The sequence below is a fragment of the Micromys minutus genome (assembly GCF_963924665.1).
Source record: "Micromys minutus genome assembly, chromosome: 1".
NCBI classification, from domain to species: Eukaryota; Metazoa; Chordata; class Mammalia; order Rodentia; family Muridae; genus Micromys; species Micromys minutus.
Window position 1 is genome coordinate 61778556 of NC_137969.1, and position 27645 is coordinate 61806200.

The 27645-nt window shown below is 44.5% G+C and overlaps 1 protein-coding gene and 1 pseudogene across 2 annotated transcripts in view; both read right to left on the reverse strand.

Annotated features, from left to right (window-relative positions):
- The window catches only part of DNAH14 (dynein axonemal heavy chain 14), a gene marked incomplete at both ends in the record, with an annotated part of 218518 nt that overhangs the window by 49608 nt on the left and 141265 nt on the right, over positions 1-27645 (reverse strand). Inside the window, 14 exons of the mRNA XM_080925129.1 lie at positions 3724-3845; positions 4219-4449; positions 7554-7769; positions 9656-9796; positions 12126-12221; positions 12587-12718; positions 13677-13836; positions 15047-15141; positions 16273-16398; positions 17590-17698; positions 19987-20168; positions 22879-23067; positions 24045-24206; positions 25305-25502. Coding sequence (XP_080781255.1) covers positions 3724-3845; positions 4219-4449; positions 7554-7769; positions 9656-9796; positions 12126-12221; positions 12587-12718; positions 13677-13836; positions 15047-15141; positions 16273-16398; positions 17590-17698; positions 19987-20168; positions 22879-23067; positions 24045-24206; positions 25305-25502 — 2159 coding nt within the window. The remainder of the gene's footprint in view (positions 1-3723; positions 3846-4218; positions 4450-7553; positions 7770-9655; positions 9797-12125; positions 12222-12586; positions 12719-13676; positions 13837-15046; positions 15142-16272; positions 16399-17589; positions 17699-19986; positions 20169-22878; positions 23068-24044; positions 24207-25304; positions 25503-27645) is intronic.
- LOC308425598 (mesoderm-specific transcript protein-like) lies at positions 2101-3110 on the reverse strand (annotated as a pseudogene). The gene has a single exon. The product of its transcript is annotated as a mesoderm-specific transcript protein-like (transcript).

Consider the following 27645-nt stretch of genomic DNA (forward strand, 5'->3'; position numbering starts at 1 on the left):
TCAGAGAACAAAACATCAAATGTGTTTAGGGGCACCGGTTACTATTCTGTCTTCTTGTTATCTTTCTTAAAGCTAGTGAGGCATATGAACCCCCTGTGGGTGGGATGAGTGGGTGACCCAGATGGGACCCTAGATAAGGACCCTTGATGACCTGTTTTTGCTACATGGAGCTCCATTTGCTTCCCTCTCTTGTCTCACCTAGAAGCCTGGAATTCATTTCTTTCCTCAAATCACCCTAGCTGTTTCCCACGGAATTCAGGGTTTGGGTTTGAGAGACAAAGGACCTCTAAGTCTACCATCCCCAGTGGCTTTGGTGGTTGTTGACTCTCTAGAAGCTTAGCACTCTACTGTTGACCTGAAGTGAGGTCTCTGCTGCTGCTGAGGATCTCCATTTTCCTGCCTCCTTAGGCAAAATCTCTTCTTGTTCCAAATATTATGATGAATTTATGTATGTTTGCTTGTATGTGTTGTCTAGGTGTGTGTGTGTGTGTGTGTGTGTGTGTGTGTCTAAGCTCAAGGCTGACTTCAAGTTATTTTCGTCAACTGCTCTCCACCTTATTTTCTGAGGCAGGATCTTGCAGAAGGTAAGGATGGCTGTCAACTGGACTCTAGGATTGTCTTGCCTCTCCAGGGCTGAGGTTACAAGGACATGTCGTCCTTTACGCATTCGTGTTCCGAACCCAAATGCTCATATATTCATAGCAAGCACTTTATTGACTGAGCCACTGTGTTGGCCCTGGATTTTTGTTTCTTTCTTTTTTTTTTTGTCACAGTTTGTTTTTATTAATAGAAAATAAACACTCATTCATTCCAGTTTCAAAGTTGCTATACTTGAAATTTCTAGTTTAAAAATGAATTTAAAAGAATCAATAATGCTTTTAACTAAGTTAAAACTGTGGCTTAAAAAAGTATTCAGCACCATTTCCTCTTAGGTCTTTCAGAATTTGTTCTTAAGGTATCTGGGAACTTGCCTGTCTAAGTACAGGAGTTATGTGACAAAGCCTTTCTGAACAGCCAGTGGATGCTAAGCAGCCATCATAAGAGGAGTCAGTGGACATTCGGCTGTTACAATGGTCCCTCCCCTTCATTTCAGCCCTGGAAGAACATGCACCTAAGCTCTGAGATTCGAGAAAGCAGGCTGTTAGTTACTGCTCGTTTGACTTTCTGATAGTAACAGTAAATCTCTGGCACAGATGCAGTCGGTTAATACCTTGAGGTTTTAGGAAATTCTGTAAATAATTTTAACTTGTTTATTCACAAATTCTATGTATAATGAGGTTTTCTTCTTAGCAAGGGCCAACTGTTTGTAATATATACACGCGTATGCAAATCAGTCTTAGATGCATACTCAGAACACTGTATTTATGTCAATGTCTATTATGGTTCAGGGCTGGGAGGGGCTGTTAAAGAGGGTGGGAGCAGAGCTGGGAATTGAACCTGAGGGCTTTAACATGCTAAGCCGGCACACTGCCACTGAGCTACTTCCCCAGCCCCCGAAGCCAATGTCTGTTTTAACAAAAATGTCTAATTAGAAGCAGCTGATGAAACTAAATGTAAAGGAGTGACAAAATATTCCCTCTCACAAGCTGTTTACAGATCTTGAAAGGGAGATAGCAAACTCCTCCCTCACTCTTTACTCCAGTATTCCAATTAGGATTGGGCCAGAAGCTAGCATTTCTAAATATTTTTATAAAGTCCACAGAAACTGGGTTTTTGTTTTTATGTTTTGGCGGGTTTTGGGGGGGGGGTTGGAGTATTTAACACCAAAGGGGGGGGAATATCTAATGCTGTCTTTGTACATAAATGAAAAGTGTTATTAGTCAGAATGTCCTAATAACACAAAATGACAGCAGATCTGTTTACTTGGTCATATGTCACAGAAATGAGAGGATTATCATGTCACCCTTAGAGATGAGGTGGGTTAGTCTGTCACCCTTAGAGTTCCAGCTGCCTATTTTCTATAGTTTGTTCACCAGTGTGAATGAAATGGACATTTATGAAATGATAGTATTTGATGGCCAGGACCTCTTTGGGGCATTTCTAAGTGGAATACACACATAGGAGAATGCGGGATAATACAGGGAAGCTACGCTTTCCAGCTCAGAAGGAGTTGATGAAGCCCATATATGCATTCAAGAAGCCCATGGGATCCTCTAGCTGTGGGTAGTGGCTAATGTGGTCATCCAGAATCGACACTGCGGACCGCGGCAGTGTTTTCCTGTACAGCTCCAAAAACTCTGGGTACGGATTTATAGGATCCAATGGCCCATAGATAAAATGAATGGGGATGGTCACAGAAGCAAGTGCTCCCACTCAGAATCTTCTAAATTTCTTCCTTTGATTGATGTACTGTAAAAGACTGCTGATGACCAGGTTCCGGTGGTTGTGGCGGATCACAGCCCACATGTCCCACAGCTCACTCTCAGTGGGTTGAGCATATGGTCTAAAGACTGGAGTGAGACCTCTAGAGAACCCAGAGAAGTTCATGAGCCTGGTGAGGATGGGTGAGAGCACACCTCCATCTTTGAGGAGCTTTTGGGGAAGGAGAGGACGATGGGTCTCAGGAAAGATACCTCCATTTGACAGGCAGAGACTTTTTATGGTGAGCCGGCCAGATCGATTCTGTTTGTACCTGTACAGCAGCTCCTGAGCAACAATATCTCCATAGTCGTGAGACAGCAGATTGACTCTGCGGTTCTGGAGCCCCAGGTGCCGCAGAAGGGATTCTACAATGCTGGCCTGCTCAAATATGGAGTACTGATGTGGTCTCGGTTTGTCACTGAAGCCAAAACCTAAGAAATCAAGGGCAATCACTCGGTGGAACCTCAGGGTCAACCCTTCCCAGATCTTGTACCAGTCATATAGCTGGATGTCGGAAAGCCGTGTAAAAGCACAACTATCTCAGGGCTTCCGACCACACCGACAGAGTCTTGGTAGAAGATGCGTAGTCCCTTGTAGGTGAAAAACTTGCCGGAGGTCTTCCATGAGTGCAGAGCAGGGGAGAGCTGAGGGGGCGGGATGTGCAGGTACGCAGCCAGCAAGGACACAGCCAGGATCCCCACTTGGACCCACCACTCCCTCATCCAGCTCAAGCGATCTCGGCGCACCATGGCCGCATTATCCCATGCAGCCCGCCACAGGATTGCGGATCACGGGGCGCGCCGAGGCGCCCACAGCGGTACAGGATCGGAGGAGGTTGTCGGCGCAGCCCACGGTCCGCGCAGGGCGGCCCGCGGCAGCATCAGAGGCGGAGGCAGCAAGCGGCAACTCGGGCGAGCCTGCAGCACTACGCAGAGGAAGGTTGCTGCGCTGGTTAAGACGCACCGGGATGTGCTGGTGGCCGAGGCCTGGATTTTTGTTTCTTATAGTGGCTGAAGCTTATTGTGCTGTGTTAACTGTGTTGTTCCCAGGGATCCAATCAGGCCTCTTTGCTAAGTGGGTCAGGCTTTCTGGCCTCTTGACTTCCTGTTCCGCTCAGTTTAGTTTAGCTCAGGGTTTACAGTTCCTTTCAGGTACAGTCTGACAGCACCGATAAAACCCATTCTCTTTCTGAATGTGGGTGGCAGCCACAACCAACAAAACCAAAAGAAATGTTCATGATACAATTATCCTTCTTCAGGATCATGCTCACCAGGGCTGAAGCACACAGCTTTCAATGTGCCTTATCTTAAAAAAAAAAGAAAGAAAAGACCTACATCTAGATTTGACTATGAGAAACATTACCTGAACTTTTCATTGTATTCAATCTCTGTCTCGTCAATTTTGACGTAATATTGCCCTCTTTTCTGGGTAATATCCTTCTTTAGCATCTCCCTCAAGATGGGAGGGAATGTTTCAGGGACATTCTGAAAAAAATCCAATAGACAGACAGACAAACAGACAGACAGACAGACAGACACACACACACACACACACACACACACGTCTTAAGTAAATTAGTTGAAAAGACACATTGCGGATACAGGCAGAGAAAGATGGATACAAGAGAACTAAACCATGTGCATAGTTGCACACATATAACACATATACAATGCATGAAGGTACTGAGATATGTGCACATGTGAGCACAAATATTTCATGTATACAGTGCATGCATATAAGTGCAGTTCTGTATATATTGACTTAACCAAGACCTGGACACTTAAAACCTGTGGTCTTTGTGCTCGGAGTGTATAATAACATGGCTGCTAGGGAACAGAGGCGTCAGGCGGTCCACACCTGTAGGAGGACCGCGTCTCCTGCCTGCATGGCCATGGCCAGCTTTTTGGGGTAGCTGCTATCTTGAGCGGAAATTTCTTGCAGCCTGGGTCCTTCCATCTGGCGGATCCAGTAGAGCGCTTGCTTGTGCGGGTCGATCACCAGGGGCCACTGCTTTGTACTTTTCATCAAGATGGCATTTTCCGCTGAGTGCTGGCCAAGGGGCAGTCCTTGGTTATGCCACCGGCGGATCTGAAACGGAAACACTGGTATTTTTACCATTTCAGAAGCTCCAGCCTGACCTTAAGTCCAGTAAAGGGTCATGAAAGATGCAAAAAGGACCGAGGGAACAATTTGAAGCAAGTTATGATGAATAATTTAAGACGCGGTGGAAACAGAAAAGAGACATAAAGGCTGGGGCCCACTTCCAGGACCTCTCAGGCTCTATACAAGTAGGAAACACACAGTCACGCAGAGCTGTGGAAACAGACAGTAGGGGCTTATTTATAGCCGTCACCTACCAAGCACATGTATTGAGTCTTCCTTTCCCTGCAGTCTTAGTATGCTAAGAGGAAAAAGTCCGTGGAGCCAGAGGAGGTGAGAGAAGGAGCGGGATACCAGGGACGCCGCTGGCTACAGGAACGGGGTTCCCCTGGGCAAGGCAAAGGGCCTTTGAGTTTTAGATGGAACAAAAGATCTTCCCTCCTGCGTGGGGGTCAGCCTGTGAAGAAATGCATACTGCTGAGTTTTGAGTGAAGGGATGGGAGGAACCATGAGGAATTGGAAGAGAGTAAGATGGCTTCTCAACCTGCCGACAGGAACAGAGTGGACATCCCAGGGGTGATAGCAGATGAATTCTCCAGACCATTTTTTTTTTCTTTTTCCGAAGCTAACACTCACCCAACACTGTTCTCATTTTGCTTGTGTATTTGTAAATGGTATCACTTGTTTACTTAGCCTTTGGGCTTTAGGTAGACAGACTTTGTAAATACCCTGCCTCATCCACATCACGTGCTGTGTGCATTCTTTCATTACACTTCACCAGCCTGTTACCATTTCCTTATCCGGATGACTGATCTGACTGGCTTGAATAAGTCTTTGAAGAATGTGCCCAGTTGTGTGTCCATTTCTCTTTTTCTTTTGAGAAAGTGTTATTCTGTAGCCCAGGCACGAACTCACAGGCTTCCTGTCTCTGCTGGGGTTTTAAGTGTGTGTACAAGTCATTTAGGTAAAATGCAAGATGAATGTTGGATTACAGAATATATATGTGTGTGTGTGTGTGTGTGTGTGTGTGTGTGTGCGCACATATGTGTGTGTATCAGTTTAAAGATTACTGTACCATTTCATAGTCCCAACAACAGTTTCGAGGGTTTCCTGTCTGTCCTGTGGCAGCTGCCATGTGGTATTTCACTTGGGACTTGATTTGTTGTCCCACAGTGAACCCCACAGTAAAGCTCAGCAGCTCTCTGTGCTTATTGGCTGCTTGGATTCTGTCCTTGTGGGCTGCACATTCAATGTTGTAGCCCACTGATCCACTGAGCTCTCTGCCTGTGTTTACTGATACAGAGCATTTCTTCCTATAGGCTGGACAGAGCTCTTTAGAACACACAGCACAAAGCGATAGTCCGACTCTGGCTTGTCTTTATAACTTTCTTTTGAGACAGAGTCTGGCCATATGACTCTGGCTGCTTTGGAACTCACTATGTATCAGACTGGCTCACAGTCACAGAGATCCAACCGCCTGCCTCTGCTTCTCAAGTGTTGGGATTAAAGGTGTGTACTACCATGCATGGCTACTTTATACAATATTAATTGTGTCTTTTCCGCCCCAAGATCTTCTATTCAATTATTAAATATAAACAAACATTTTTATTTTATATATGAGGCACGTGCGTGTGTGTGCCATGTGAATGAAGTGCCCTCAGAGGCTAAAAGCGCATTGGACCCCCTGGGAATGGGCTTACAGACAGCTGTGAGCTGCCATGTGGGTACTGGGAATCGAACCCTGGTCCTCTGGAAGAGCAGCCAGGGTGCTTAAGTGCTGATCCTCTATTTAAGAGATCTTTTTTCTTAACTTAGGGTCAAGCGTATGTTCTAAATTGTGCTTAATTTGTGTTTCACATTTTGGCAACTGACCTTACCTGCAACCAGGTTTTTGTATGTGATATGAAATATTGTTTTATTAAAAAATAGATATTCAACTGCCTAGCACCCTCTCCTGCGCACTGTGCCATGTCCTCCGCCGTAATGCCAATGTCTTTGGTAGTATAGGGCTGTTTCTATGCTCCCAATTCTGCTCTTAGGGTATGCTTTGTATGGGCCTTAAAAATTCCCACTGCCAGACCTGCGCAGTACTTAGATACAGGAGCCTATGGAGGAGACATCACTCAAACCACCTCAGTAGTGCATCTGTTCTCTCTATAGTTTTTAAAGACACGTTTCCTTAATATTTGAAGTCCTATTATCAGTATACACGTTTAGAATTGTTTAATATAGTTCTGGAGAATTAAACCTATTCTTAGTTCAAAGTAAGAAGCTTTTCAAACTTCGGTCTGTCCGCCTTTTCTGGGCCACAGAGACTATATCTATTTTTTCTGTAATCTGTGGAACTCAGTCCTAACATTTCGGATGTGTTCTTTCTGAATAACATGTGGCTTCTGCTTTGTGCTCTGATGCTAACTATAGAATGCTCTTACAGGGTTAGCCTTTTAACTGGGCATTTAGTTCATCATGTACTTCCAATGTGCTCGTGGTGTGTTTGGGGCCAGATGGCTAGTCATTATGAAAACAAAGAAGCTGGTGTTTCCTCCTAAGACCTTATGGGTTGAAAGGCCCAGGTAAGTAGAGTTATTTCTGAAGAAGCTAATCTAAACTGCTGAGGATTAAATGGTAGCAGCCATGTCCCCTTTCAATCTGTTAAATACCAACAGAGGACTTATATAAGCAGATAATGGATATCCAGTGGTAAGTGTAGGTCTGTGCTTTTGGCCATGGCTAAGAATGCACCCATTCAGTAATGGCGCTAAGTTCATCAATACATGGAATTTTTGAGAGAGGAACTGGCTAGATTCATTTCAACAGACTGGTCAGCACATGACGGGAAGAAGGATATTCTCTGAATGTTATTAGAGAATAAGACACAGGATAGAGAGAAAAAATTGAGGTGTTAGATCTGTAAGTAAAAAAGGGGAAAGAAAAGGCTGAAAAATATCAATATTTTCATTTTCATAATAATTTAGGAAAAATATCCATGCTAAAGACAAACCAAACCAAACCAAACCAAACCAAACCACATACCCCTCAGACCCAACCACCAGCAGCAGCTGTTTAACTGGATAACAGGATTATGTTACTACCTCATTCTCCTCTGCCATCACGTCAATTAGGGAAAAATTGGGTGACAGGATGATCTCGGCCTGAGTGCAGGAGTCTTTCCATTTCTGCATCACCAGCTGGCGGAACTCTGGCGTTAGGACCCCGCTGTAGGCCAGGCACGCGGACGAAAGGAGTATGTCGCCGCAGATGCCTTTCAGCTTGTTGTCTATCTCGTTGATCGTTTCTTGCCATCGGGTCTGAATGTCAGGATAAAATTCAGGTCATTGAGTTGGAACTATGAAATATTTATGAGTTGATTATATGTATGTGCAGTGTGTGTGTGTGTTCATGTGCGAGTATGTGTACAGGTATGTGGTGAGAGCCACTCCCTTTAGTCAGTGTTAGATTGGCAGCAGAAAGCCCTCAGTGGTCCTGTCTCTGTCCCCTATGGTGCTGGGGTTACAGGCAGGCAGGACAGCCATGCCCAGGGTTTCCATGGTTGCTAGGGATCTGAACTTAAGATTCTCAGGCTTGCACGGAGGTGCTCTTACCGACTAAGCACTCTTCCTAGCCTAACCCACGTACTGTCCCCATCATTAATATGATTGACAGGTCTCTCACTGAACCTGGAGCTCACTGGCTTGGGCTATACCGGCAGACCAGCAATCCCTTCGGACCCACCTCTTTCTTTCCTCCAGCCCTGGAGTACAGGTGTACTTTTATGTGGGCGCTGACGACCTAAGCTCAGCTCCTCATACTTGTGTAAGCATTTGCCTAGCCAGATGCTATGAGACATCATCCCCCCAACCCTACAATGTGTATTCACTGCCCACAGATACTTTGTCTCGACATTCTTGCTTGACACTTCACCTTCTTTCCACCCCCTGCTCCTCCCAAAAGCCCCTGAGTCAGGCACAGGGATGCACGAAGGCAGGTGGATCTTTGTGAGTTCAAGGCCAGCATTAACTTTTATAGTTAATTCCAGGCCAGCCAGAGCTACATAGTGAGACCCTATCTAAAAACAAACAAACAAACAAACAAATTTAAAATTTTAAAGAATGCCACTGACTTCACATTCAGTCGCGGAAGTTGGATGCAGAGAATATCATACATGTGCTTCCTTGGTCACTGGCTATAAAGGGGTTAACAGAAGCAACTCCCCTAGGAGCCTAAGACCAGGAAGAACGCTGGTGTGCCCCAGCACCCAGCAGCTGCTGGACCCTTAGGGACACCAGTCAGGTTGTGAGGATGGCAGTTTCCCTTGGTTGATGAGACACAATACATTTATATCACAACCCATTCCTGTACTTAGAGAGCCTTCCACATATATGCATCTCAGTAATCATAACAGTTTGTCTTGAGAATTTTGTAATATCCTTTAGGATGGGTGGGGTGTAACTAAATCAAGATTTTTATCCAGCTTACTAGGATTGAATTAAGAACATTTAAAACTCAGATGAAAGGGGCCAGAGAGGACAGAACAAAAGAGTTTTCCCTTTCCAGTCTAATGGCAGCAGCTCTCTGTTGTCTAGTCTAATGGCAGCTATTCTCTGCTGTCCAGTCTAATGGCAACAGCTCTCTGTTGTCCAGTCTAATGGCAGCTGCTCTCTGTTGTTCAGTCTAATGGCAGCTGCTCTCTGTTGTCCAGTCTAATGGCAACAGCTCTCTGTTGTCCAGTCTAATGGCAGCTGTTCTCTGCTGTCCAGTCTAATGGCAGCTGCTCTCTGTTGTCCAGTCTAATGGCAATAGCTCTCTGTTGTCCAGTCTAATGGCAGCAGCTCTCTGTTGTCCAGTCTAATGGCAGCTGCTCTCTGTTGTCCAGTCTAATGGCAGCTGCTCTCTGTTGTCTGTATTCCTACACTCAGCCTGCATCCTTCCAGGGCTGGGAAAGAAAACTCATGACTGAAAGGTCACTGAAAGGTTTCCCCTGGGCCTCAGCCCATAAGAATGTGCTGCTGTCTTAGTGATGGAGAGGTGAGCCTTTGTTTTATTGGAGTAAGATGTTCTGCAGATCTTTGTAGGAAGTTGGGTACTGAGACAGTTCTAGGAGAAATGTAATAGAGCCCCGGGTGCGGTGCTGGCTGGGGTCTGTGGAATCCCATGAGAATTAGGAAAGGGGATAAGAAGCCAAGGGGGGACATGCCTTCTCGTCCTCCAGGACAGCCAGCAAGACGGATGCGCACTGGAGGCGCTTGGTGGCCAGCCTTTTGCGATTTGCCAGTTGATGTTTTTCGGTAACAACATCTTTGTAGGACGCGTGTAAAAACTGCAGATGTTCTTCAATCTGAAAGACAGTCCAGTTGTCACTGAGTCTCACATAGTGTCTCAGTCACAAAAGGTTTGTCTGTCACCTCTCTTGCCTTAGCATGTAACACTTGCCTAGAAAACCTCCCCATGTGGATCGCGGGAAAGATCCTCCACCCTGAAGCGCTGTCAAATGCTGCTTGCTCTCTAAGAAAGACCCTCTTGCCAGCCTAAGCATTCCGAGATTCATCATTTTCTGAGTTATTTCTTCACAAAAAGATTCCTATGCCATATCTAAGTTTGGACTCTAAAAAAAATGGCTGAGGGCTGGGGTGTAGCTCAGGGATGGGGTGTAGCTCAGACAGTGGGATGCTTGCCTCGGTGTAGGAACATCTAGGACTACTGTCACACTGGCACACAGGCCTGTGCTCAGGAGCTAGAAAAGGGAATGTCATAAATTCAAGACCACTGTCAACTACCAAGAGAGTGCGCCCTGGATTACTGTCTCAAATAAAGAGATAAAACAGCTGACCTTTCCACCCCGAATATGCTGAGCAGACCTGAGGAATAAATGGGTTAGGGCAGAGGGATGAACTGAGCCTGAGACAGCCCGTAGCAACCCACAGAAAACATGCTTTGCTGGTGTTGTGGTTCCCCACAGGGCTGTGTCCTGAAGGCTGTCCCCCAACCTGTGGTACTGTTAGGAGGTGAGGCCTATGGAGGGAAGGTAGTTAACTGGCAGCATGCCTATCTGAGGAGTTATCAAAGCCCTCAGTCTAAGCTGTGTCTAGCCACCATGAAGTGACCAGGTTTCTCCGTTCCCGCATGGTGTACTGTGCCATGACCATGGACTAAGTCAGAGTGAAAACCAACCTTTTTTTTTTGTCTTGACGTTATACATCTGTGTATGTCAGGTTTCTGAAATAATGATAAAAAGCTAACACAGAGGGTGTGGCATGAAATCTTGAATATGTGTGTGTGCGTGTATGTGTGTGAGGGGTATAAATGTAAATAAATATGTAGATACGATTTTGCAGATATAGTATGAAATTACATATCTAACTTATGTAACATGTAAGTATATATGTTACATATATAAAATTATATATACAGAATTGTATTTACTATGATCTGTAAATTATTTTCTTTAATTTTTAGATATTATTCTTATAAAAGTATAAACCTAAACTTTACAAAAACATTTTGTAAAAATATATGCATTGTGTGGTAGGATTGTGTGCATGCGTGCGTGCGTGCGTGTGTGCGTGTGTGTGTGTGTGTGTGTGTGTGTGTGTGTGTGTGTGTTGAGTGTGTGTATATGTTGTGTTTATACATGTGCACACCCATGCAGCTGTTGTGGAGACCTGAAGAGGACATTAGATCCCCTGAAGCTGACTGAAGTAGGACCTGGGAACAAAACTCAGGTCCTCTATAAGGGCACAGGTTAGTCACTGTTTCAGCCCCTCTCTATACTTTTAGCTGTTGTCCTTGCTGGTTCATTTCTCCTGTTTTCTCTTGTAACTAATGACCAGTTATTTGACGTATAGGGCAAATCCATGAAATTAAACACTCAATTATATGGCTTCCTACAGGGTGTTTTAATGAGGGTGTGGGTGACCAGTAAGTTCTAAACCTGTTTCCCAAAGTTCTCTAGAATATTCAGAAGTTTTCAACATTAAAGTCCAGATGGATAAAAGATAGATATTGGAAATGGGAGAAAGTATGTATGAGGACATTCCCCAAAAAGGTGGAAAGTCAGTGGCTTTAGCTACAGCTCAGGCAGCAGCAGGGGATTTAAATTTGAGAAACATCTTGTGAAGGCCACTGAGTTCCTACTGTGTGTTGTAAGGCTGTTTCTGGGAGAAGCTAAGGTCTCCTGCGGCTTCAGATTGCTTAGCTTCTGACTCACTGGACAGGTGGTGGTGTGGATAGACTTTGTGTGTGTGTGTGTGTGTGTGTGTGTGTGTGTGTGTGTGTGTGTGTGTGGGTGGATGGATGAACAGTGTACTGAAATAAAAGTTGACTAATGCCAACCTTGCAGCCCTGAGAGCTTTGCACATTATACCAATATGACTTACTTAGTCCTCACAATCACATCCCCTGACTAGACTATTTTCCTTGCTTTACTTTTGGTGAGTAAGCTCTACTGGAATGATGGCTTCTCCCCATCACAGCCTTGCTGTGTTAGGAACGGACTCTCAGGCCTACGTGCTACTAGACAAGTGTGCTATCTCTGGGCAAGCTTCTCTGCCCTGAGGTATTTATTGACTGTTACTTGGAAATGTTACACAGTTCTTAAGGGTATTGTGAATTTAACAAGTAGTAAAATAATAATAATAAAAAAAACCCCTAAAACTGCTAAATCTTACCAGTTGTAAACCTCTCTGCTTTTCGAACAACCTTTGCTTTGAAATTTGAAGGACGTTCTGAGCCTCAGTCACTTGTGCCTGCTTAGGACGCACCACCTTCACGAAAGTAAAACACCCACGAGTTTAAATAGTTAGGCTTGTGCTTTAAAATGCCTTATATCTGAGACACATAGGTACCAGTCTTTAAAACAAACTTTCCTGGAATTTTATAGGTCCATGAAGGGATGCAGTTTGTTATGGACAAAATACTAAATCAAGCCAAAAGTGTGCCATAGTTTTCATAGGAAGTTTAAAAGCAGCATTCAGTCTAGGTGAGTGGGCATGAGATTTCAAGGACATAAGGGTTTCAGCAGGCAATTTTTCTGCCAGGGTTCACTTGAGCACTGCTAAGTACCAATTACTTTTGGAGCTATGCTGGGTCCCTTGCCCATCAGGACAGAGGGTCAGGAAGCAAGGTGTACCTTCTGGACTTCGTGATAGTTATTCAAAGCGATCACCCACTGACACATGGAACAACAAGCCACGGATACCAGAGCAATCTTGTTGGGGTTGAAATCAGGCAGATTTAAAATCTTCTTGAGCCTCACAAACACCTAGGGAGAAACATGTTACGGGAGATGTACATTAGAATGAGTTATTCCTCCTGGGACGGGAGCTTTATCTAGGGTTCAAAGTGGCCCTAGATCAGGGAGCCTTTCTGTTGAATGCCTGACATTGTGGCTGTTGCTGTGACATTGCTTAGGAAAACAATGTGTGTAGAAGGTCTGGATCCCCTAGTGTGCCTTACAGTGAGGAGACAATGCCCAAGTGGCCTGCTGGCTAATCTATAGTTAAGTGTACGGGATTTCTTACCCGCCTTTATGAGTCGTAAATGGTATAGAGCCTTTCTCGGACTTGGATTCCTTCTCACTTTCTGTCTAGGCATCTCCTCTCTTGCCTAGGAACAGCTCCCCTTCCCTGAATAATTCAGATGCATGTGGCTCTCTCTCTACCTGCCACTCTTTATATTAAGCTCTGATTACTCAGAGTGCTGCTAGGCTTTTAATCACTTCTTTAGAAGAGCAATTCTTTTTTTCAGATGCATTTAAACAAAACCACAGGGGACTATATTTGTTAGCGATTCTTTAGAGAGTGAATTGTTACATGACTTCATGAGTGAGAATCACCGCTAACACTGCCCTTGCGTGGGACCACCATGACTCCAGAGTGTCTGCTTAGCGTGGCCTCTGCTTTCTGAAGACGGTAGAAGAAAACACCCAGGTGAAAGCCATTGACTTTGCTCTCTTGCGCTTGTTTTAGGATTTCATTTATTTAGTGCTGTTCTCTCCTTCTATTATGTGGATCCTGGGGATCAAGTTCATGCTGTCAAACCTGATGAGGAGTACCTTCTTCCCTCTATCATCTTACGGGGGGGGGGACCCTTTAACTCCTACCACCGTCTTCCTTGTGTAATGCATTTCATCCTTTAACCCATTTTTAATCTTCACTGGAAATTCAGACCTGTTTTAGCACATCTGCTTGACGCTGTGGTCTGGGCTACGGGCGCTGTACCTTGTCGGGGATGCTGTCCTTGTCAAGGTTAATTAGTCGCTTTAGGAAGCTGGTGTCTGAAAGCAGCAGCTTTGCCGTTGCCCAGTTGGGCTTCTTTTCTAGAAGGATACACACAGCGTTCATGACCGTCAGGACAAGGTAGGGAGGGCGTGTGTATACTCTGTAAGACAGTGAGCATCTAATCAGCTTCAAGATGAAGATCATATTCCACCTGGAGGCAACCCCAGAAGATTACACACATAGATGCTTAGACTTTATTATATTAAACATTTAACGAAGTCTACAAAATAATGGGTTTCATCATGAAATTTCCTATGTGTAGTTTGCATGTCACTCTTACTCAGTTCCAATATACTTTCATGTCCTCTCTCCCCTCCCACGGCTCCTCTCCTTTCTCCGAGCAGCCCCCTTCTGCTTTCATTCTGTCTCTCTCTCTCTCTCCCCCCTCTCCCTCCCCACTCCCTCCATATCTCTCTACCTCTACCTCTCTTCCTCCCTCCTCTCTCTCTCTCTCTCTCTCTCTCTCTATATATATATATATATATATATATATATATATATATATATATATAGTGCACGTGCACACTGCAAGTCAGCCCTGTCTTTGTGATCTTCCCTGACTGGCCCTGCGCGTATCTTACGGTTTTACTTTATCCTCATTGAAGCCAGAAGGTACTGCTCTAACAGCTTTGGGGCAGGGGGTTAGCTTGGGACCAGAGCTAACATCACATGGGAGAATCTTTATAAACAATGAAACCCAGGCAAAGAAGGCAAGGACAACACAGTGTTTGTGGTTCCTAGCACGAGAGTGATCATGGCTGAACGGGTGCCTCCCCTGAGGTGCTAGCTAACTGGGACCCTCATCTGCCACCCTGCTCGCTGCCTAGGGGGAAGCTCAGGTGCAGTTGGGGAGAAAATGGCAGCACCAGGACTCCAGCCATGAGCTTCACAGCTGGCAGATGATGCCTGGGAGGGCGGGACCTACTTGTGGCTTGGTGATTAAAAGCATGGACTATGGTAACCTGTGACTTCACAGGATTTGATGCTCTGGCCTCAAAGGCACCCACACTCAGGTGCACATATCCTGCCCCCCAAACAAACACATATTTTTATGGATAATTAAATTTATATAAATTTAAATATAAAATAAGAAATTATTTTCCTTTCTTAAGGATCCACAAAACACTGGCATGCCATAAAACCAATAACTTGCAGTTAATACCATGAATGAAATACAATAAACATCTTGAATAATATAATTTACAGGATCTAAATGGGCATAAATCAACTCATATGAAATTGGAATGCAGATTTTACCACACATTCTACTGAGAGGACTTTTAATGCAAAAGAGACAGAAAATTACTCACCTTAATTCAGAAATATCACTTTTATCCAGGGCATTCAGGGCCACAATTGCCTTGTCTAAAGAAGGCAGCACACTTTTTAGCTCATTGGCAGTTTTCTGCAATGAAGGCACAATCCCAATTATACATGAACACATACATTTGCAGATCTAAAGTTGGAAGGCTGATGGGAAATTTTTATAGTGTGAGTTAGCCACATGCATACAAGCTTCTGTTGTGGGCAGTGTTTTATAAATGAAATGCAATGTGTTAGCCAATCCCTGGTGATTCCCATCCATGCATGGAAAGCAGAGACACCAAGTAACTGCCTTGTCAAACATAGTGTGAGGGATGCCCTTTGAGGAGTCGTCCTCTTAGTGCGGTTAGCGGTGGGAGTGGTGATGTTGATAAACGGCTGAACACGGTGGCTGGCTCCATCAGTCCTAGCACTTGGAAGGCAAAGTCTGGCTGATCTCATGAGTTTGAGACCAGCCTGGTCTACATAACAAGATTCAGGCTAGCTAGGGCTACACAGTGAGACCATCTCTCAGATGACAACGACAACAACGACAGAGACTCATGAGTTCTGTTAAGAAGACAGCCAAGCCAGGTGTGGGGGCACACCATTTTAATTCCAACCCTAAAGAGGCAGAGGCAGGTGGATCTATGAGTTCAAGGCCAGTTTGTTCTTTATGCCAAGTTCTATGCTAGCAGGACCCACATAGTGAGGCGCCGTCCGAAAAAGAAAGAAAAAGGAACATTTTTAAGTAACCAGAGAACAACCTGAATCTGCACTCACATTCACTTCATTGCCAGGACTGACTTATGCCTTGGCAGGTTAGACGGCTTGTGGGTATCGCAGGTAAATAAATCAACGTATTTCAATGGTTGCTTCTTCAAGAAGGATTGGCTGGCAAGCAGACTGGAGTTGAGCAAACTTAGTCTAGCATAGCATGCTAGGATTGTAACTAAGAGGGCCACAAGTGAACAGAGGGGTTTTCAAAATAAATATTGGAAGTGGCACACATTGAACAGTTGTCCCCAAGAGCTGTTTGGCTCCTAGTGAATGCTGCTCCCAGACACAAGTCAAGTTCTAATGCAGCCTGCAAACCTCCTGGGACAGGGGCTGGTCATAGCTGTGTTCCTTATTTTCCCTTCATAGCTTTCCGTGGGCCATGCCTTTTCCTGTGGTTACTCACACCCCCCGACCCCCACCCCAGGCAGTTTGGAGTCACTGAACTTCAGCTCACCTGAGCATAGTCTTCTACAATTTTGACTTGCTCAGCCACAATTTCCTCATCCTGTTTCACAAGCACCTGAACCTTTTCAACTACTTGTGAATCTTTCCGCAGCTTCTCCATCAGGATTTCTTTTTCCTAATAAATCAAACGGCTCTGCTTAGAATGGATTTTGACACAGAATTTTAAGAGCAGAAATCAAAATTTAATAACTATGCAATTTATAGAAATTTAGCCTGGATGATATGTAACAGAGTGATCAGGATGGCTGCCATAAAGATGATTTCCTACACATCGAGAAATATGACAAGAGGCTAGGGAGGTGGCTCTGTGGTTTGGGGCACTGGATGCTCTTTCAGAGGAAGCAGGTTCGATTCCCAGAACCTACATGGTAGCTCACCATCAGTAACTCCAGTTGCAGGGGATTCTGACCTGTACAGGCACTAGGCACACATGTATACATGTGGTCAGTTCACCCATACAGATGAAAATAACCTTATGTAAAGGTTCTCACATAGGTGTCACTGGCGTCCCACGGGAGGAATGTATGTATAGAAAGATGACAAGAGCTGAGGATAGGCCTCAGTGTACTTGCTTGTGGTTGGGCATTTTAATCTCTAGCAAAACACACACACACACACACACACACACACACACACACACGACAAGCAATGGCTTTTAACATAATTAATAACCTACAAATCACCATAGCAGATTTATGACAGACTTAACTAATTACCTAAAGACTCTTCTTCTTCTTTTTTTTTTTCTGTAGGTTTCTATAGTTAGTTATGGTATTGACTGTTTTTTATGTCAACTTGATAGGAGCTAGGGTCAGTTGGGAAGAAAAAAATCTTAATTGAGAAAATGCTTCCATAGGACTGGTCTGGAAGCAAGTCTGAATGAGAAGGCCCAGTCCATTGTGGGCACTGTCAATGGTGGACCGGTGGTCTTTGGTTATATTGAGCAAGCCATGAGGAGCAAGCCGGAAAGCAGTGTTCCTCCATGGCTTCTGTTTTGGCTCTTGCCTCAAGTTCCTGTCCAACTTCTTTCGAGGATGGACTACAGTCTGGGAGCTGAAATGAACCCTTTTCTCCCCAAGCTGCTTTTCCTTATGGGATTTTGTCACGGCAGTAGTGCGTATTTAAGACAGTTACACATTAGGATCAATTTAATTGTTAAAATGTGGTTTTTTTCAAAGCCACACAGCCAGGCTGTGGTAAAGCTGAAGTTAGACTTCATCTTTGTCTGGTAGCAGAGCCTCTGCTTTTGAACACGGTTCTGTGTCGGACTATAAAACCTTCAGCAGAGATGTAAGACTAAAAATACCTTTGCTTTTTGTTCTATTTGAGGACCAATAATCAGAAGTTCTTCCTGCATTTCTGTGACTAGAATAGTTGCTTCCAGAATCTTGGAAAGTCCCATGTAGAAGCGGTTCCTGAAGGGGAAACACAGGGTAGGCTGACCTCCTCATGTCTGAGATGCTCAATATCAGGAGTGTTCAGATGTGGACTATCCGGGCTGAGCATCCCTAATCTGAAATCTCCAAAATCTCAAACTCTGAGCTCTCCATATCAGCATTCTAAGTACTAGATGTCAGACTGGGGTGCACACCCTGTATGAAGAAAATGTAATCTAATACCATATAAAAATTACACAACACAATCAAGCTGCATTTATTCTTTAGGGATTTAAGACAAATTCAGGATTTGAAAGTCAACTGACGCATAACCCACCACATAGTAGGAGTCTAAAGTAGGAAAATCAGACGTCCCTAACAACTAATATATATATATATATATATATATATATATATATATATATAGCACTTGAGAAAATTCATGTCAAAAAGAGAACTAGGAGCCGGGTAGAATTTTCTCAAGGGTCAGGATACGGTGAGAAGATGGACTCACTTTGGGCATAAGCAGGTGCACAGCCCTAAGTGGATGGCAACAGTGTTTCAGAAGGAAAGGAGATGCCACAGATCCCAGATGTAGGAGCAGAAGGTAATCTCTTTTGACCCTGGTCTGGAGGGAAGTTGGACAATTTACCCATCCTCCATTTAACTTTTGAACAATAGAAGTGTTAATCTCACAGAAACTTTCCGGCAGACAGACACCTCCACTGGAGCAGGAGAGCCAGATTTACTTCTGAACACCGTGTGGCTTCTTTGGCCTGTGTTCCAGCTGTCCCAACTGCTCTGCATTTATATGGTACAGTCTTTCCTGCCCACTTGATGTTGTTAACAAAACGCAGTGAACTCCGACCCTGAAAATGTGTTAGTGGAGTGTGATCAAGGCTACACTCACTTCTTATGCAAACGCCAGGTCAGGATGTGCTCATCATACAGACTACCCATAATTCCCTCTGCCCAGCTGGGACAGAGTATGCATAACGCCAGCATGTCTAGAAACGCTGGGCTGAGAGAGCTCCTCAGTGGGAGACATCACTACAGATACTTGCTACTCTCAGTCAACATATTATAAGACAACCCAAATAGATTCTGTTCTAAGGTACCTGACAAAGTGGCTTTTAAAATTTATTATTATTATTATTATTATCATCACTATTATTTTTATTTTAAGGACTTGTTAGCTGGGTGTCGTGCCTGTGATGGGCTCATAGTAGAGTATCTGTCCTGTGGTGCCCAAAGCTCTTCTATTTATGGCTCACCTGCAGTGGTTCTGGCCCTCAGAAGGAGCTAGCTCTCTTGATCTCTTGGCATGTAAGAAATTCCAGGTATTTGTGAGGAGGATGGCTACAAGGATTCCTATCATGTACTTTCTCTCCAGGGGGGTTGTCACAAGATAATTCTCATTGTCTCCTGGGTTCTGATTATGTATGAGGGGAGTGGGAGTCAGTTAGTGGCAGAGGGCTTGCCTAGCACACTCAGAGTCCCTGGCACCATAAAAAGAGTTACAAAGATGAAGGAAAACATGTACGAGTTGGAGCCTGGGGAGAAGCATTGTGGAAGGCTGTCCTCCAGACGTGACATGGCATGGCCCCCAGGCTCTGCTGCAGCTAGGATTACCTGGATGAGCCCACATCAACGAGATCTACTCAACATCTCAGCAAGCAGGGCTAAGTGGATTCGGAAGAAGAAAGAAAAAGAGGCCATGCAAATCTATGGGGAGATGTGGGGAGGGAGGTGGGAGGGAGAGGGAGGTGGAGTGTTGGGATGGGTGTGATCAGGACACATTGTATTTATGCATGAAATTGTCAAAGAATAAGTAAAAGATACTCTAACAACAACATCATCATCAACAACAGATCTAATTATGCCTGAGGCTGCCTGCCTTGTGTTTTCTCCCCATTTTCTCAGCCAGAGCTGTGACCCATACTGTGCTTTGAGGTGGTGTGGCACATGTTCTCCGCCATCTGTGGTGCTGTCATCTGGCCACTGTCTTTTGGTGTTATCCCCAAAGCCACGGGGAATGGCACCTCTGGCCGTCCCCTTGCCTCCACTGTCTATATCGGTGAGAAACAGCCTAACAAGAACTGATAGATCTGTCAGTCTTCCCGTGGTGGGGTGGCCTCTGGATGCATGCAGGGGAGGTGGGGACTGTCTCCTTATGACCCACTGTAGTTGTTGGCCCCAAGGCCCCTACAAGAAAGGTAGATTTGAATTCATTATTTGCATTTATGTCTATCTTTTGTAGATAACATTTTATAGGCACAGAAACACTGATGTAAAAACACATGTTTCTGTTTCAGTCAAAGCCTTACCTCTTTGTCTGCATCTCTTCTTGTCTTATCCTCAGACTGTAGGTAAATGTCTCTAAGAACTTAAAGTAGCAACTGGGAGTGATGTAATAGTGTCTCCCAGTTTCTTCAAAGTATTTTATGCTCAACTCTTTCATACTTTTGTGGATTCCAACACACGTTGGGGCAAACAGTCTGATTTTATTCTGTACAAGAATCACAAGAGAACAGAGAGAAGAATGAGAAGTTACCGGAGATACTCCAGCTTTTCTGAGATGCAGCATTATCGAGGCCTGTCCTGAGCAGGCACCATCATCATGAGAGTTTTAAAGATGGAAGAAGCTGAGGGAGAGGAGGCGACTGTGAGTGACTGACGACATCCCAGATTCATTTTTCTGTCTGTGTGCTCATTCTTGCTAGAGCCACCCACGGACTTAGGGATCCAGCATAACACTCAGAGCCTGTCCCAGTCAAGGCCCCTATTGCTACAACAAATACCATGACCAAAGGAAGCAGCTTAGGGAGGATAGAGTTTACCTAGCTTACATCTCCGCAGCACTGTTCCTCAGTGAAGGAAGGCAGGCAGGAACTCAAAATAGGGCAGGAACCTGGAGGCAGGAACGGAGGCAGAGGCCATGGAGAGGTGCTGCTTACTGGTTTGCTTAGTTTGTTTTCTTAGAGAAGCCAGGATCATCAGCCCAGGGGTGGCACCACCCACAAAGGCTGGGGCTGGACCCTCCCCCATCAATCACTAATTAAGAAAATGCTCTGCAGGCTTTTCTACAGCTGGATCTTATGAAGGCATTTTCTCAATTGGTGTTTCTTCCTTTTAGATAAAGCTAGCTTGTGTCAAGTTGACATGAAACTAGCCCACAGAGCCCTTGGGACATTAGCTTCTTTATCTTTCTGACAGTGATTAATAAAAGCATGGCACTCTAGCAAGTTTGAGCCTAGTAAAGGTTCCAGATTCCCTGGGCCAGAGTAGAAAAAACCTTACTGAGCTTAGAATGGAGCCAGCCTCTAGACACCAAGCCCTGCTGGCTTCTGGTCACTTTTAACAATTGCAGGACAATTTGGTCCCTGCCATGCCTTCTCTGTCTGAATTCCTTGAATGCTTGGCCTATAAAGATACAACCTTTCAAAGGCCTGCATTGTTGTTTCTGGTCTTTAGGCTTTTACAACCCCTCCCCCCACCCTGTCAACATCTTTAACCCCTTTCAGTCAGCTAAGCCTTATGGTGTCTTTCATTTAATGCCCTTAGAACAGACAGGGTGTGAGGCGAGGAGGAGAGAAGTCGGTACACATTTTATACCTACTCTCTCTATGACATTGTCAAAGAACATGTTTAATTATTAAGATCACCAAATGAAATACATGGAAGGCAGCAGACTTCTTATCAAAGGGTCTGTTGTGCAAAGGGAGTTCTTAGGGGACTCCTAAAGGCCTCTTAACAATGCAGGCTTTGGCAGCCCTCTTGGTTGCCCACAAGAACTCAAGGCTAAGACCCACTGCTGAAGACACCACATACCATGCTCATAAGATACAGACAGGAGAATGAGAAAGAGGTTGGTAGAGAAGAGGGGAGTAGTTCAAGGTGGGAGGAGGAAAAGAGGGCAGTAACTGGAAGCCATCAGTATGCCGTGTGTGTGTGTGTGTGTGTGTGTGTGTGTGTGTGTGTGTGTGTGTGTGTGTGAAATTGTCAAGAAATTTTGTTTTTGTTTTTTGAGGCAGGGTGTTTCTGTGTAGCCCTGGCTGTCCTGGGACTCCCTCTGTAGACCAGGCTGGCCTCAAACTCAGAGATCCACCTGCCTTTGCCTCCCGAGTGAAAGACCAGGATAACTCCTGACTTCCTAACAGGTAAAGTAAAAGACCCCTAGCAGGTGGAATAGAGCCAAAAATGTAGGTTAGCCAGTTCAGCAACAGTTCAGCAATTCTATTCTTCTATCTCAGGAACTGGCTGACCATAAAAAATTTAAATTAAAACTTGCAAACAATCTTGTTAAACCAGGTATCTCCCTTGTGATTCTTCACTGGTATTTTTGGTATTTTCCAATGACGCCCTCCCAATCCCCTTTGGGCTGTGATTTTCTCCGTTAAATACGCCTTCTCCCAGCTACTTGGGGTCGAGTTCCTCTACCCCTGTATGGGATAGAGGCCCCAGCGTGATGGTTCCTGTCAAAATTCCTATCAATAAACCTCGTATGATTGCAGCAAGGATGGTCTCTCGTGAGTTCCTGGGGGTTCTCGTCATCCTGAGACTTGAGTGAGGGTCTCCCCTCTGCGGGGGTCTTTCACTGAGTTCTGGGATTAAAGTTATGTGCCATCATTGCCTGGAAAATTACTTTTTTAAAAAATGTGTATGGGTGTTTTGCCTACCTGTGTTTGGTCTATGTGTGTGTGTGTGCAGTGTCCACGGAAGCCAGAAGAAGACTCTCTGGAACTGGAGTTACAGATGGTTATGAGCATCTGTGTGGGTGCCGAGACTCAAACCCAGGCACTCTACAAGAGCAGCCAGTGCTCTTAACCACTGAGCCGTCTCACCAGCACCAGTTGCCAAGAAAAATTTTAAAGAGAAATAGTCAGAAGATTTCAGAATTCTCACGAAAGGAGCTACTGTGCAAAATGGTAACAGGGGCGACCTAGGTAACAGAGGTGATCTAGGCAGTGTATACAACCCAGGCAGTCTCGAGCAAGGTGGGGTAGGAGGCAGAACAAACATGAAGCTTATAAAGAGTTAGGACAAAAATCAAGCATCACACAGCCCAGCCCAGAGACACCTCTGCCCTATTCCCCCCACCCCACCCTGACTGCCCCCCCAAACTGCCTCCCCTCCCCCGCCCCGGCCACTGCTGCTCTGGCACGGTTCGGCTATGTGTAAGCATAAGCCACAAATCTTCACTCCCTTTAGCTGCTTACCTCTTTGTCCTCTACTTTCAGCTTTTCTTCTAGGTAGGAGTTGGCCACAACAAGGAGGGCCTCATCGGGCCACCCCTGGAACCAGTCGATGGTACAGGAGCTGATCATAGAGGGGTAAACTCGGCAGTTATGGCGGAAGTTAGGTCCGGTCGTACACATCATACAAACGTGCAGATTTTTAGATACTCTCTGAAAGCGAGGAACATACATGCTGTTAAAGTGTAATCCCCTGGATTGAAAAAGATACTATATTGAAATTCCATTTAAAACTTGTCTCAGCTATTTCCTAGATGGATAAACTCTTAAGAGACTAGCTGACTGTGCTGCCGAGGGCTCTTCCAGGGGAGCAGGGACCCATAGAGCCCCATTTAACTGTGCCCGCTATGTTCAGATGGTGGGCCCAGCACCAACTCTTATGAAGGGGGGTGCTTGTGCCAGATAGTGATGAATCTACTGTTTAACTTTCTCTGGGGTGACATGCCTTTAGTAACTTACAGAAACTCAAAGTATGAAAGCAGTTATCGGGTTATGACAAGGCAATGTGAGCTAATGTGTAGGTCTCAGGCTAACCACCAGTTCTCTCTCTCTCTATGATTAAGATAACTATTAATTTCATTCAAAACCACATTTGGCAGCATGCCACTTGGCATGCTGGGCAAGTTCCTTTGTGCCACGTGCCATCAAATGTCCTGGTACGAGAGCACGGATACTAGACCGTGTTGGGATTTGCCTGTTATCTCCTCTTGCTCTTAACAGCTGTAGCCAAGTTTTTTGGCAGGACTGGCCAAAGGACACAGATCCCTTTTCTCCTGTTCCCATGAGCCACTTTAGAACAATCCACAGAGCTGGAATGGCCTCAGCAGTCAGCACACTTCCGTTGGCTCAGAGTCCAACAGGTAGAAATCACTGACATCTCTGGGTATCGAGTAACTGTTTGCCACGGAAGTATGGTACGACTGGAAACCGGAAAGGCTGCAGGGCTTCCGAGCATCGACTTACATTGTTTGCTCTCTATCAACTGGGATTTAAAAATGGATGCTCTTTTAAGACTCATTTGATGAACTAAAGGAACTATATATGGCTTGAAGATCATGTACAGAACTAGAAATATGGTTTGCTTTAAATTTACCAGGACAACTTGATAAAATCAGGACATAAAACAGTACCTTTTGGAATAAGGAGAGTAAATATTTTCTATCATCTATGCAACTAGACTGCTCAGCAAACGTTCTGACTCTCATAACGATAGAATCTAGCTCCTCATTTTCAAACATGTTAGAAATCTTCCCTGCATTGATAATGTAGTTCAACTCTTCCAGAAATGGCACCTTAAGGGAAACATACATTAACCAGGAGTGAATAGATCATACATTCTATACTAAACAGACAGAGAAAGTAGCCAAGACTACTCATGATATAAAAAATATAACATCTTAATCCAAATTCACCAGAATAAGCTTCATCCACCCACCCATCAATTCAAACATGTCAGGGAGGGAGATGCTTGGTACCCAGCGGATGCTGTGCACATGGCAGCCAACCAGGCAGTGACCTTGTTTTAATTAAAAGAAACCTTAACATGCCCACATCTGCTTCCGACCAGAGGAAAGGCTAGAAATTGCCTGGTGGAGGTATTACTTTAATTTAAAGAAGTCTTTTTCTTTCTCTCCCTTTCCTCCCATGAACGTTCACCTCAGCCTTTGGCCTGAGATAATTTTCCAGAAAACCATCGGTGAAATTAGGATGGTAGGCCCCGTGCATGGCGGAAATGGCATCTTTTGCAACCAGAAAGAAAGGCTGTTGATAAACCTCAAGCAGATTAGTAGGCAGAATGTTCAGATTTGGGGAAGATAGAAAACACAGAAGGGGCAGAAAATTTAGAATTTTATCTATTGGTTGGAGACCCAGAATTAGGAGAAAAAGCAGGATAGGGTTTTAAATAACACATTTAAGTGTATTTTGTCAGAATATGCGTCACACATAACATCCCTGGACACAATTTGTGCAAAGCGATGGGGAAGGGTTTGCTTGCATGTAAACAACAATCATGCATAGAAAACTCTGATGGGGATGGACAAAGGAGAGGAAGCCAAGTGCCCCAAGTTGCCCCAGCAGTGTAGATTATACACACATCTGCAAACATCTGTGGAGCAGAGGGCAGAACTAGTTTTGACATGAGGTGGTTGGTTTCCAGGAGTAATTCCTTCTAATCAGTTATTAAGATGGAAGCGACAAAGACGGGAAATACTTCTTCTGTTTGTCTACTCAGAACTGCCGTGTGGCACTGCCTGTGGTGGGGGCTGGAGGAGCAGAGAGAGTACAAAGGGCTGAGATGCTCTGTGAGTGGGAAAACACACACAAGTGCAAACCTCCTAGGGGGTGCCAGCGCCAACTTTTAGCAAGTAAGGAAGATGTCAAGCACATACGTGTTCTTCTTGTAAGTTGGAAACCATGACAACCGTGGGGATCTCTTCCAAGCCGGTTTGAATAAACACCTTTTTTAACATTTCTTTGAACTCTGTGATGGCGTAGTTGTGAGAGATAGGCACTTTGCAGATTTTGCAGTTGGCCACATAGCAGGCTATGGTTCCATACGTTTCCTTCCCGCAGCCGTCAATTCCAATCTTTGCAAGAGAAAGAAGTAAACATCTGACTCATGTGTCTTGGCATTTCGGATTTAGGTCAGTGGGACAATACTGTTTAACAAGGGGAAGGCTCTGAGTTCCATTCATAGTGCATACAAATAAGCACCCACAAAAACAAAGGGAGTAATTCCTATGTACTTTCTGAGAATTGATAAATAAGTGTTCATTAAAATAATATAATAAATATATATAAAAAATAAATAAATAAAATATAAAATAGAGTATTTATTTTTGATAGAAATATTCACAGTCAACATATTTCAGGGTATAAGACAATTATCTACCTTCAATATCTTCTTTTATAATATGTGAAATTTTACTGTATTGATAACCTGGAAAATAGTACAAACTAACTGATAAAGCAATAGTGTGTCATTATCCATAAGACATTAGATAGCTATTTCTTTTAGGCAATATTCTTGGGCAATGATGAAGTTACCTTACACTCTTGTGAACCCTGAGCTGAGGATGTAGTGGGTTGACTGCTTACCTGACATGTACCAAACCCTGGGCTGATTCCCCACAGTACACAAAATGGGGAGAGGTCACATACTCCTGTAACCCCAGAACTTGGGAGGCAGAGGAAGGAGGATCACATGTTCAATGTCAATGGAGGTACACAGGGTGTATATAAGAAAGACTTTGTCTTAAAAAGATCAAAATTGCAAACATTAAGGTTCAGTCTTCAGCTGTGAAGGTCTGTGGTTTTGACAAATTTATAGTATAGTGAATTCATGATTCACACAGAATTCCATCACATTAAAAACTGTTGGACCTTCCCTCTTGAGCAAGCACTTAGCAACCAACCACTGATTCCTAACATCTCTATGGTTCTGTCTCCCCATCCCCTGCCCCCCAAATTCCAGGGGCCAGTCCTGGCAAAAGCCAAGTCCCCCAGAGGAGATAAGGAGCCAGTGATGGAGGAGTGAACCGGGCATAGGGGTCAAAGGAATCTTGTATCCTGACTGCCTGGCAGCCAGAGAGCTTCTTCATTTATACATAACTCAGTAAGCAGGGATAGGTTCACGTTCTAAAACATATACCATATCATTTTCTGGACACATGTCTTAATTTCCTCTTGGTCATACGTTTAGACATCATCGATAAACATGACAGAACAGAGTTATCTTTTATATCACTTTCCCTCCCTCATCAGCCCCATTTTGTGTCAACTTGACACAAGCTGGAGTTATCACAGAGAAAGGAGCCTCAGTTGGGGAAATGCCTCCATGAGATCCAGCTGTAAGGCATTTTCTCAACTAGTGATCAAGGGGGGAGGGCCCAGCCCATTGTGGGTGGTGCCATCCCTGGGCTGGTAGACCTGGGTTCTATAAGAAAGCAATCTGAGCAAGCCAAGGGGAAGCAAGCCAGTAAGTAACATCCCTCCATGGCCTCTGCATCAGCTCCTGCTTCCTAACCTGCTTGAGTTCCAGTCCTGACTTCCTCTGGTGATGAACAGCGATATGGAAGTGTAAGCTGAATAAACCTTTCCTCCCCAACTTGCTTCTTGGCCATGATGTTTGTGCAGGGATAGAAACCCTGACTAAGACACCCAATATTTAAGAATCTTGGGGTTTCAAGGGCTCTAGACAGAAAATCTTTAAGCCAGCCTGAGCAGATTTCATGTCCCAAGCAGAGTATTATCAGCTTTTTTTAAATGGTCAGAGTGCTAATTGTCATTAGACCCAAGAAAAATCTTCAGGCTAAAGCTGCTGCAGTTATTATTCAATTTCCGCCGTGATACAATGTTTATATATCTTTGAAGAACTTGTTTATATGCCTAACACTGGTGTTCTCCTGCTCCTCGGCCATACACTGCAGTGGCCCCACACGAGCTAGCGTTTCTAGAATGGAGATCTTAGGACTTCGTTCTTTTATCGTTTTCCCACACCATTCTTTGTAAGTATACGCCAAATCTCGTTTACCTTTTTGAGTTTACTGATTATCTTGTTCCCGAGTAAGTACAGGGACCGATGGATGAACCAAGAACATCCTGGAGTCAGAGCCCCACAAGGGAGATCTCTGGTGTCTTTGAGTCACAACCTCCAGGCTGTAAGGAAGACTGGCAAGTAAGCCAGATAAAGATATCTCCTAAAAAGATAGGGGAGGAGTTGTATGCTCA